At 31.4% G+C, this 12,492-nt stretch overlaps 1 protein-coding gene across 6 annotated transcripts in view; it reads right to left on the minus strand.

Annotated features, from left to right (window-relative positions):
- The window catches only part of Anks1b (ankyrin repeat and sterile alpha motif domain containing 1B), a 946,206-nt gene that overhangs the window by 733,671 nt on the left and 200,043 nt on the right, over nucleotides 1–12,492 (minus strand). For 5 of the 6 annotated variants that reach the window (XM_042693313.1, XM_042693310.1, XM_042693314.1 and 2 more), the window contains exon 9: nucleotides 2,483–2,626. The exons of the other annotated variant lie outside the window; for it this stretch is intronic. In XM_042693313.1, the coding sequence (XP_042549247.1) occupies nucleotides 2,483–2,626 (144 nt within the window). The remainder of the gene's footprint in view (nucleotides 1–2,482; nucleotides 2,627–12,492) is intronic. 6 annotated transcript variants of the gene reach the window in all.

Raw genomic sequence — 12,492 nt, forward strand, 5'->3', positions numbered from 1 at the left:
TACAAATCCTGATCTTCCATACCACAAGATCTTACTATTAAGTCAAAGGGGTCTCATCAAATTTGGAAGCAACACATATCCTCTTACTTCTTTTAATCAAAAAGAATTTGAAATTAAATAAATTAAAAATAAATTATAGGAACACATTTTAAAATTATTTGTGAATAGCTGAACCTAACATCCAGAAAACCTGAGTTAGGGTATACTTATACATACATATATTTTAATCACAAAATAATGTTAATTGCAAAATAATGTTTACGGGCTAGAGAGCCCATAGATAGTAATATTCGTACACATACACCATAAGAACTTATAAAGAACACTAGTGAAAGAATCCCACTTCATATTTTTAAGATTAAATCCATAAAATAAATTTGTATTTTAAAGTAAAAAGATAAAGTAAATTTGTATTTTAATGAAATAATAAAATTCTAATAGGTATATTTTTTAGACTTCACATTGTAATTTAAATAGTAAAAAACACTGAAGTTAGTTAATGATTTTAATGTGTTATCATTTAATGATTTTGAATCAACATAAAGTATTATCAACATCACTATGCCTTGTAGTTTATATTTTAGGAAAATAAGTAACTTATACTTCAAAATTATGTCCAAAATACTCAGGATGAAATGGTTAGAAAAAACTGGTCCTGGAAAGAATCTAAAGTTATTAAATTTGTTAGGTTGTAAGAAAATAAAGTAATAAAGTAATATTAATCATAAAATAAAAATCTAACAAAAATTATGAACCAAGGGAATATACTACCAAACCTAACAAAATAAAAATTTTTAAATATTAAAACTAATTCTTAGTAAGGTGTTGCAGAACTAGATATAAGGATATTATTAATAACTTCAGTTATCAAGTAATCTGTGTATGACAGTAAGAGCCCTAATATTTTAATTTTGTTGTAAGATTTCTACTTTCAAGACACAGCAATAATTAAAATATCTTTACAAAGACATTAATTTTACAAGAGAAAAAATAAACACAATCCAGTATTATAAAATTGCTAAGCAAATGAGAGTATATTAATAAAACACAATTTACTCTTGTTCATTTTCTTTTCTCCTTCACTCATGAGGTAAAAATCTATACTATGTGTAAAAACATTAAGTGAAGATCTAGAACCTAGAACATACATATTTGTTCATTGAGTCATTCAATCATTCCTATTTTCTGCCAGGAACTATGCTTGATATTATAGCACAGATTTTTAACATAATTTTTAAACAGAACTGAATTTCTACCTTTATGGAACACACAATTCAGTACCTATTAACTCTATAAAAATATGCAAGCTATTTTAAAATTCCTATGAAGATATTTTAAATACTATATGCTGATTTAAATATCCTGTTTAGCTTTCCACCAAAAAAATGTAATTTTCATAGTGATGACCCAACTGTGATGCACACAAGTAAAAAATAATAGTGTCACACAGCATATTTATATTTGCAAAGCAGAAAAATATTATACTTCACATTTCCCGACAATTACTGTGATTAGCTGTCTATTTTACTCCAATTTCTTACCATCATTCCATATTATATTCTTTTCTATTGTTTTTTTCATTTGTACATAGATTTTCATAGTAGATTCAAGCTTTCTAACTGAAATATTTTGCTCATTTCTAAAACTGCCCTAAGCGATTATGATCCAAAACACAACAGAAATTTAAAATTGAAGTGACGGAATTAAAGTTGACTTAATGAATAACGAAATGATTTCAAATGGTAGTATGAAATGTTTTAGTATTTTGTTATCTTCTCACTTTTGGAATGAACCTCTAAATCCTCAGTAGTGCATATGTGCCTTATTCTAAAATGTTCCCATTGTTTTGTGAACAAATGTGTGTGTATGTGTGTGTATTTTACTGGGTATGCTTTTAAACATTCTAAACTGTAACTAGATCTATCAATCACTTTAATTTTTAATGGCATTCTTTAAAATAATTTATTTCTGAATAGTCAGTATTAAAAACCTCATACACAAGAACTGTATTGCAAACAAAGAAGATTGGGAGTGGGAGGGAGTGCCAGTTCTGGGGCTTGTACTCAGGGCCTGGGCGCTGTCCTTAAGGTTTTTCTCAACACTAGTACTCTACCACTTGAGCCACAGCTCCGCTTCTGACTTTTTTTTTGACTTCTGACTTTTTAATGGTTAATTGGAGATAAAAGTTTCAAGAACTTTGCTGCCCAGGCTGGCTTCGAACCACAATCCTCAGATCTCAGCCTCCTGAGTAGCTAGGACTACAGACAGGAAATGCCATGAATGAGCAGTTTGCAAACCAGCCTTTAAAAAATAAAATTTATGTAAATTATGGTTTTTCATATTGTACACACATGCATAAAAAGTTAACTGAATAAAAATTCTAAAGAAAAAAGATAGTAAGTTTTTGAGGGGAAAAGTTTACTCTCAAGTAGGCAACTGTTTTTTAATGTTTTATTGTACCTTAATAAAAACAAGCCTTTACCTGTGCAAGCATGGGAAAGCCAAGGTTCCTACATCCATTACAAGGGGTTAATGCTTCCCAAAGTCCTGTGGGCCCACAAGTATTTTCATCATCATCATCTTCTTCCACTTCTCCTGGTGACAAATTTATTGTAGATGAAGTTCTCTGAAATTAAATTTATATTATACCAATATATTATATCAGTGTTGTTTATATATGTTAACATCAATCAACTTATATAAATTACTTGTGGTGTTATCTTAGCAAGCAAAAGTCAGCTCTCTTCAAGCCAGTTAGCTAGGTCTGCCATGTGACTGAGCCAAAAAATATGTAAAATTCAATTTATGTTGAAAGTGAAAAACTGAGTGAGAAAAAATATATGTAATATATAGTTCATAATATAAGACAGGACATAAAAAATGACTCAAGAATGTCTGCAAAGAGGAGTAAATGAGAAAAATCTTATAGCTTATTAAGAATTTAACTTTGGGATAAAATTATAAGAAAATGCAATTAAGAGGACCAACATGAAAACACTTTAATGAAATAATTGGAGGCTAAAATGGAAGTTTCACCATGCCATCAAAAGCAAACTTTATAAATTTGTATACATACAACATAGCATTTTAAAATTTTTAACAAGACTTCTATGTTGATACCATACAACATTAGTTTTGTCACATCCAAATTCTCACCAAAGTGACAGTAGAGAATTTATTAAAATATTTAAACCACAAGAACAAGGACAATAGTAGAAGTGTTTGCTGATGAAGAATCTCAAGAAAATGTTTGGGCAATGATGGGTAATTTTGGAGGAAGAGGTAGGTATTAACTGTTTTAATAATAAACTTCAAAACATTGTAAGATGTTTGTGGTGGGGGGATAATTGGAGGGACTGACTACCAGTGAAGTTATGAGACTAAAACAGGGTAAACAATATCAAAAGATGTTAGGCCTGTAGGCTCATTACCCAGCCAGGAAGCCAGGAAAAGAAAAAAAAATACCTGGCAAAAACACCCCACAAAAATTGCAAATGTATTTTTTCAGTTGTTGAAACAAAGAGATTATGGATTCTAAGAATCCATATTCAGAAAGACTCTAAAAATGAGAATTAATATCATATATATACATATATATAAATGAAAATTCCCAACCCACTCAGTGTCTTCTCATGTTTGCTGTAGAAAACATAAATGTTTTATTTGGTATTTCCCAGGTACAGAATACACTAAAATGCACTTATCTATAGAGTTTAAATATAGTTTGTCACCTTTAAAACTCATTTGTAGTTTAATGCCTATTGTGAATTATTAAGAGGGTAGAAACCTAATCCAGCTATGGTGATTGGAAATGGAATCTTTGGGAGATGAGTCATTCAGATCCCAGAAAGAATCTTGCTGAGTTTACAAAAGAAAGAAACCAGGATACACAGGTGTGTCAGGATGCTACCACCAGATATGACCCTTCAGCCTTAAATCACAAGTATTGTGGGCCAAAAATAACCCTGCATTTTTAAAGCTTACCCCATGTGTGGTACAAATTTGTAACAATGAACTAAGGCAATCTCCTAAGACAAAAGATTTATAAATAACCAAGAAAATGGTGGTTCTACATCTTAATTCCTACTGTGAAGCCCACGCTCAACAAATTCCATAAAAATAAGCAGTATCTAGTGTTTTCATTAACTATAAACAATAATCATTACACATTTGAAGAAAGGCTCTAATAGACAAAGTATTTTTAAAACATAGATTGCCACAAAATGCATGCATGCATGCATAATATACACAAACATGTGTATACACATATTTCATACATACATTTATACATGTATACATATATACAATGTAATTGAATATTTGGAAAATAAATTTGAGGATATTTCCCAAAATAAAGAATAAAAGAAAAAGTTGTATGTTAAGAAGACTAAGAGATCAATAAAGGGGTGCAAAACTTGGTCAACAGGAATCCTAAACATCTGAACATTTAGGGAAAAAAATTGAAACTGGAAGGTCAAAGAAACTGAAATTTTGCAGGAACTAAAGAAAAATTTTATATTAAAGTCTGTAGACTATCCAGCAGACTGAAATTTTTAATATGTCTATATAAATGAAAATAATAAACATATAAAAATCTTCATACTGCTCAGCACAACACTGATAGATAGGTCTTAAGTACTGAGATTATCAAAAATATTCTATATACTTGATTGTTAATATTCCACACACTTTTTAAAAAGTGGTTTCTTTCTAAATTGGAATATAAGTTTCTTTTTCTTACTTCAAGGAATTTTTCTATATCCATATCTTCGCTTTCCCCCAATTTCTGATAACTAAGCGATAATAAATTAATACCTTCCTCAATTACTGTCTGGAAATACAATAATATCTGTATTTATGTGGAAAACTTAATTATGTGACTGTGTGCAAAAGAACTATTTTTCATGGATTATTTTAATTTATACAACAGCTCTTTGGGGCAAACAGCATTTTCCTCTAGTTTTATAAATGAGGAAATAAGGCATACAAAGGCAAAACCAAAAGTCACAGAGATGGTAATGACCAAACCATAGGCCTTTCCCAATTCCCCACTGTTACATAAACACAGAATAATGTACTATAAAAGAGGATATATTTTTTTAAAACACACAAAACCCAGGATTATGTCATTGTAGCTTAAACCAAAGAGACATATTTCTTAATGTCTCTACTTATAATACTCCTGAAAGCATTCTTCCATCTGTGACATACAGTGACATTTTCTGCAATTTGTATGTAGAAGCCCATAGCTTCCAAAATAAACACTTCTCAAATTAACAATAAAAAAATGATGAGCACATGAACTTTTAATTCTGGAGATTCACTGGGTGAAAAAAAAATGGAAATTCTAAAACCTTAATCTAACAAGGACATTTATATGTCTGATCAATATTATCTGCAAAAAGAAAAAGTATTAAACTATCAGAAGTTTCTTTACCAATTCATGTCATGGCACAATAAACCATTACATTCTTGGCTAAGACCTACCACTGTTTTATACATCAACATTTCAACAGCTCTGCTTGGGTTTTGTTAATGGATCTAAAATTATTTAATTCAATTATAGAGTGAAACTCCATCTCCATCTTCTTTATAAAGAATAAGATATTTATGTCTCCTTCCTGCTTATGATTCTCTATTTTCTGCTACATGGAAAATAATAACCAAATTCTCTATAATCAAACTTTTTCTCTTTTTTTTCTTATCCATAATATTCACCCAGATTGTAATGAAGTGGAACTATTTACACTTGCCTAATCATGTTTCAGTGTTTTTTTATTCGTTTATTTTGTACCTTCTACTTTACTTCTTTATATAGCAAACTGTTGTGGTTAAGAGCTTAGTCTCTAAAATTACAGAGTCTTGGATTCAAGTTCCAACTGTCATACTTGTTAGTGATTCAATTTTCAGTAGATATGAACAAGTCAGTCTCACTTGCCTTGTGCCATGGGAAAATAGCAGGGTTTTTTGTTTTTGTTTTTGTTTTTTCTAATTAAATGGGGTGGGGAGGAATTGGGAGGTGGGGAAGGAAGGGATAGTAGGGAAAAAACAAAGGAGGAGGTAACAATGCTTGATAGGAAATGTACTCATTATCTTGCTCGTGTAACTGTAACCCCTCTGTACAGTATTTTTACAATAAAAAATATAAAAAATAATAATCAAATGAGGTAATGGATATAAAATACCTGACAGTTCATAAGATTTCAAAAGATGCTACCTACTATTTTTAGCTCTTATTTTCTTATAATCCTAGAGATTGAAATTTTAGTTCAGATTTTATCCTTTATCTAAAATTTTCCTTATTTCTCACTGAAATAGGTACTCTCTTCTGAACATCCAGATGTCAAAATTATACTTATATATTTCACATATATATTTAAAATGATAGATGACAAAGTGGCAAAAGGCATTGACTTCAAATAAGTTTACATTCAAGTCCTAGCTTTGCAAGTTCCAGCCTTCATGACTTGAAGAAAAATCACATGATTTTACTAATCTTCAGTTTCCTTATCCACAAAAAGTAAGCGCAATAATATTGCTATTTTTATTATTATGTTTATCTGAAAGAGTTCTATGTACATACAGTGTACATGCATACCAACATACACATACAGATGTGATTTATTTCCCCTGTTGAATTGTAAGCTACGTGAAAGGTTTGCATTTTCACAATCATACAATTGATTGTACATAATGGAACTTAATATTTACTAGATGAATTAGCAATTGAGTATACTGTCATTTTCATTTGACTGCCTAGAAAATTTAACTAATATTAAGGGGTACACATATTGTATCACAAATACTGTCATTGCTATTTTAGGTTTATTTTTTATTAACCATTACCAGTAGCTTTAGCACAAATAAAGGAATTTATCGGTGGTATAGCACTGCCCCCTAAAGACAGTATAGAAATTTACTATATAATATAAACCATAATTTTACAACTTAACTTCAGTAGGGTATCTTAGAACAATTTATCCAACTAAATATAATGTTCAGTTATATATAGGACTGAAGCCACAGGAATACACTTAAACTCAGAGGGTCTCCTTTATTTCAAATGCCTTTTAAACATTTTACTAGAGATCCAACTGTGTTCCTAAAGTTCTAGAAAAGTGAAAACTCTTCAATTAAGGATAGACTTTTATAATGTATAGAGTTTGAGGCTATTACATGTCTTGATTATATACATATATAATTATTACATAATTATATAGCAGAAAAGCTAGACCATTCTGCTCTTTTACAAAAAAGTCATAATGTATAATACTACATGGAAACAAATTTGAGTTCAAAGGAAAATGCCTTTTAGAATAATTTTATCTAACATTGAGAAATGGGATTTCCTTATGAAATTATATGAGTGATTTTTCATATATTTTATATGTACCATACAAACTATAGTTATTATCTAATATGTAAAGATGCTTTATAATTTATAAGATGTTTCCAGATATGAAACAATAATAAAGGATAATTCACTATTTTCCAAATGAAGAATCTGATGTTCAAGATGTTACTAAACTTGAAAGGTCATCTTGAAAAAGAGGCAGGATTATAATTCAAAATCCTATGTGTCAAGGTCTTATTTACACTGTGGAAGCAAATTCCTAACTGCTAGAATTCTTCAAAGAACAATAAATGTTCAAGCCAGCTATGTTTGAACAGCTTTCTTTGCTTCATCTCCAAACTAATGTAGAACTCTATTAGAAAATTGTTAGATTTAGCAGAGGATCACAATAGGTCAATAACTATGTTTATATGACCATAAAAAATGATGCTTATCAAAATTAACTCCAAGAAATGGAAACAAAAGTTTGTTTTTTTAGTGTACCATTTGCAATTATTTTTTTTACTTTCTTTTCCCCCCTTTGGTTTATTCCTTGTTGTCACTGATTTTTTTTTTATTTCTGTACTCTTTGTCTTGTATATAAGTTTATCTGATTGGGGGAAGGAAAAGGGGGTCACAGAAAAGATGGGACAAAGGGTGAATCAATGCAATAGTGATACTAGACACCATGTTGGAAATTAACTCTACAACTTGAGAGGAGTGGGGGGGGGGGAGAGAAAATGAAGGAGGGGGTAACATTGTTCAAAAAGAAATGCTCTGTTACCTTACTTAAGCAACTATAAGCCCTCTGTGTACCACCTGTACAATAAAATGTTTAAAAAATAAAAATACGTAAAATATATTAAATTTCAGTAAGAGCACACTCATGACAATCTTCAGTGTGCTTTTCAGATGTGCCATAAGCTCTATAGTGGAGTTTAAATTATACAACTTAACCTCTCTTCCTCCCACATCAATTTTTTTTCTTTATCATGATGGTTTCATAGAAGGGTGTTTTCATCATCCCTTCTACCCAGAATAGAATTCTGTTTCTTTCCACAAGCTTTTTTTCATTAGTTCTTCAATTTCTCTCCATTATTATGCGGAGCAATTTCACTCGTGTACCTCTTATCTGCAATTACCTCATCACATAGGAGACCTTGCATGAGAATTATTTTTCATTTATTCAAAAGGTGGCAACAATTATGAATTAACATATCCATATTTTATTTTTATAACATTTTAAAAATTGGGGATCCAAGGGCCTATCTGGGCTAAAGAGAAAAAAGTAAGATGCTAAGCTGGTTTGGTTATCTTTTCATTGTTTTGGCTCTATATTCCTATGTGTCCCTTTATTAAAGACATTGGTAATCTACAGTCTTCTTTCATTTTATAAATGTTATTGGTCTTTTCAAGAAATCAACTTTCTATTTCAGTGGGGTTTTTTCCTGTTAGATGTCATATTCCACTGTCCTAACTTTGGGTTTTATACCATTTCTACTTTTATACTACTTCTTAATAAAAATCTTGACCCATTGAGCTTCTCCTTTTTTCATATAACAGGACTCTCCCTCTAAGTACTGCATTAACTTCACCTATAAATTTTCATAATCTCTGTTCTTATTTGTATATAATTCAAGGTATGATATTTTGTCATGTCTACTTAGACCCAATGTTTATTGTAAAGCATATTATTTAATTTCTATTTAGTTGAGTTTTCAAATATCTTTGTATCTTACTTCATTCTAACTTGCATAGTTTCTAAAAGTCACTTTCTTTCTCTCTTTCTATATACCTTTATTCCTCTAGAAAGAGAAATGAGTTCAACTTTACTGGTGTTCAGCAATATGATTATGATATGTCTCTAATTTTCTTTGTGTTTGTCAAGCTTGGCATTTGTGGAGCTTTTGGGGTAGGAAGGTTTACAGTTTAGTAGACATTTTTTTAGCCACTGTTGTTTACTTTCTTTTCTCATTGTGCTCTCTCTTCCAACATCTCTTGTCCTTCTGGAACTAATTAACACGTTTGCCTGCATATTTTTCCACAGGTCACGAGGGAATAGTTGCTTTTATTTTTCTGTGTTTTATTTTGGTTATTTTCACCTGCAATATTTTCTATTTCATTGATTTTTTTTCCTTTTTCAGTAATAGTCTGTTCTGTTAAAACACATGTCATTTTTCATTTTAGATATTGTATTTTTCATCTTCACATGTTCCATTTGAATCCCTATTTGTATCTCTTCTATGTCCCCTTCTTCTTTTAAACTGTTCAATATGTTAAAATATAACATATAACAACAAGCATATTAACGATATTTTTTTTGGTCAGTTGTGGAGCTTGATCTCTGGACCTACGTGCTGTCCCTCAGATCTTCGGCTCAAGACAAGCGCTTTACCACTTGAGCCACAGTACCACTTCCTTACAATAATTTTTTTTATCATGAATTTGAATTCAAACTATAATTTCCAGGCATATTTTATGCATATTTTCACATAATTATGTTTCATTTTCTTTTTTCATATGTAGTTGTTTTTGTTGCATTAATTTATGTATTATTGAAGTTTGAATTTAGTTGTAGTTCTTTAAAGTATTGAATATGTTTGTAATAAAGTTGTTTGGATATCACTTTGATCCACCCAAGGCTTGTTTTTTGTTGTTGTTTTTATTGTTGTTGTTGTTGTTATTTTTTGGTCAGTCGTGGGACCCGAACTGTGGGACTGGGCACTGTCCCTCAGCTCTTCAGCTCAAAGCTAGCACTCTACCACTTGAGCCACAGCACCACTTGCAGCTTTTTCTGCTTACGCGGTGCTGAGGAATCAAACACAGGGCCTCATGCATGCAAGACAAGCAGTCTATCACTGAAGCCACCTTCCCAGCCCCCCATTCAAGGCTTGTTTTTAAGTTGGTTTGCTTTTAGGTGACTGTAAAATAATTATTACTCCAGGGATAATTCAGGCCACCACTGAGTCTGAACTTCCCTTCTGAGATCTACATTGATCCCATGAATTAAGCATAAATCCACTCTCCACTTGGACTGATGGAACTTTGAATGGTTCCTGGCCCTGTGTAAGTTCTGGAATGTTTTTGCTGTATTCCTTAAGTATTGTTTTCATGGAAATATTTTATTTCTGTCTTCATGGATTTTATACTCACAGTTGTGCAGACTGATATTCAGGTAAAAATTCAAAGATAACTTTAAGGCAGTTTTCTGTACTTCTGTCTCTGTGTAGTCTATTCTTTTCTGTTCTTCTGTCTGAAGAAGAACTCCAATAACTATTTCAAACTCAGACTATTTGACTTTGTTTTGCCTTCTTACTGTATAGGGGTTGAAACCTAAAATAACAATAGGATTTGTTTCTTTTGTTCCTCCCCACCCTCTGAGGGATTACATTCCTCATTTACCTTAATCTTATAACAGAGGTTTTTATCTATTCACTATTCCAGCAGTTTACAAAAGCTGCTTCATATTTTTTATTGCTTCATATAAGTCTGAAAACACTTTTTAAAAGTAAGACATTATGCATAATTGACTCTCCATTTTAGAGCTTTCTTCACTTCTCACATTCTGCAACTAAATCATCACATTTTTCCTCTATCTTGTACAGACTCTTTAAATATATTAATATTCACTCTCCTGTTCTGCCAACTACACATTTACCACTTCAAATTAGTCATTTCCTTCTGGCATGCTTTCTTGCCAATTTTCTAATTTCCATATAAAATGGTCCTGGGAAAACAATCTCACTTTATCACATAGAATTTGTTTAATTATTTTTGCATCAATGAAGATACACATCTAAAATCAACCTTTCTATGAGCATAATTTCATTACCATTTTTAAAGTTAACTCAATTAACTATATTGCATATACCTAACATTTCAACAAATTCATCTAAGTTTATCAAATGTTTATTGATCAAAAACTTGTACTATATACAGGCTAAACTAGAAGATCAGAGGGAAAAAAAAAACCTATATACCTCATGAACTCTGAACTTGAAACATGAAAGGACACAGAGAAATGGCATATGGTAGAGTACTAGGCTAGCAAGTGTGCAAGGCCCTGGGTTTAACCACCAAAAAAACAAAACAAAACAAAAAACACACATGTAAATGGGAAGGGGAAACAAAGGAGGAGGCAGCAATGCTTGATAAGAAATGTACTATTACCGGGCTGGGAAGGTGGCTCAGTGGTAGAGCCCTTTGCCTTGCATGCATGAGGCCCTCAATTCGATTCCTCCGCACCACATAAGCAAAAGGAAAAAAGCCAGAAGTGGCGCTGTGGCTCAAGTGGTAGAGTGCTAGCCTTGAGCTGAAGAGCTGAGGGACAGCGCCCAGGCCCAGAGTTCAGGCCCCACAACCGGACCCAAAAAAAAAAAAAAAAGAAAAAGAAAAAGAAATGTACTATTACTTTGCTCATGGAATTATAACCCCTCTGTATGGTATTTTCACAATAAATAAATAAATAGTTAAGTAAAACCAGATCAAAGGTATCTGCATTGGAGAGACTGAAATAATTTTTAGAAGAAGATAATGAGGAAGAGTAGAAAAAAGGATTCAGAGTCCTTGAATTTGAGCAACAGTCCCTTATGAGGTCCCTTATGAGGAGAAAAACTAGAATGCAAATGAGGTCAAGAGATTAAATGATCACAGCAGCATGACGTAATGGCTGTGATGGGCAAGTCAGCTCTAAAGGAAAGCATGGCAGGAAGATGGAATAGAAAAAATAAATCAGAGTTTTGAACTCAAGTATGGAGGCAAAATAAAATGAGAGTAGAAATGAGGATTTTCACAGACTGTTAATATTAATATAGCCAAAGGTATGTTAAGGACAGAGTGCTGCTAAGTGTTGTGGGACAGATGGTTGAGACTAATGACTTAATACTTTGGGGTAACTTCCATGATTCACATTTTGGCTGGAGGAAATTACATAATAAGTTATATTCAAGTTTTTTAATGGAGAAATATATTTTATTACAAACAACATAATCTCAATGCATTTAAATATAGCTTCATTTCTTCAATTCATACACAAAGACTATACCAATTCACTGTGAACTATGTGAATGTGAAACTTATGTAACTAAAATTAGAACTTAGACCACAATTTGATCAAATCATTACTCAGGAAACAAAACTTAGTAGGAAAAAATAAATCA

Source organism: Dipodomys spectabilis, unplaced genomic scaffold (genome assembly GCF_019054845.1).
Source record: "Dipodomys spectabilis isolate Male_0828 unplaced genomic scaffold, ASM1905484v1 ptg000163l, whole genome shotgun sequence".
Lineage (NCBI taxonomy): Eukaryota > Metazoa > Chordata > Mammalia > Rodentia > Heteromyidae > Dipodomys > Dipodomys spectabilis.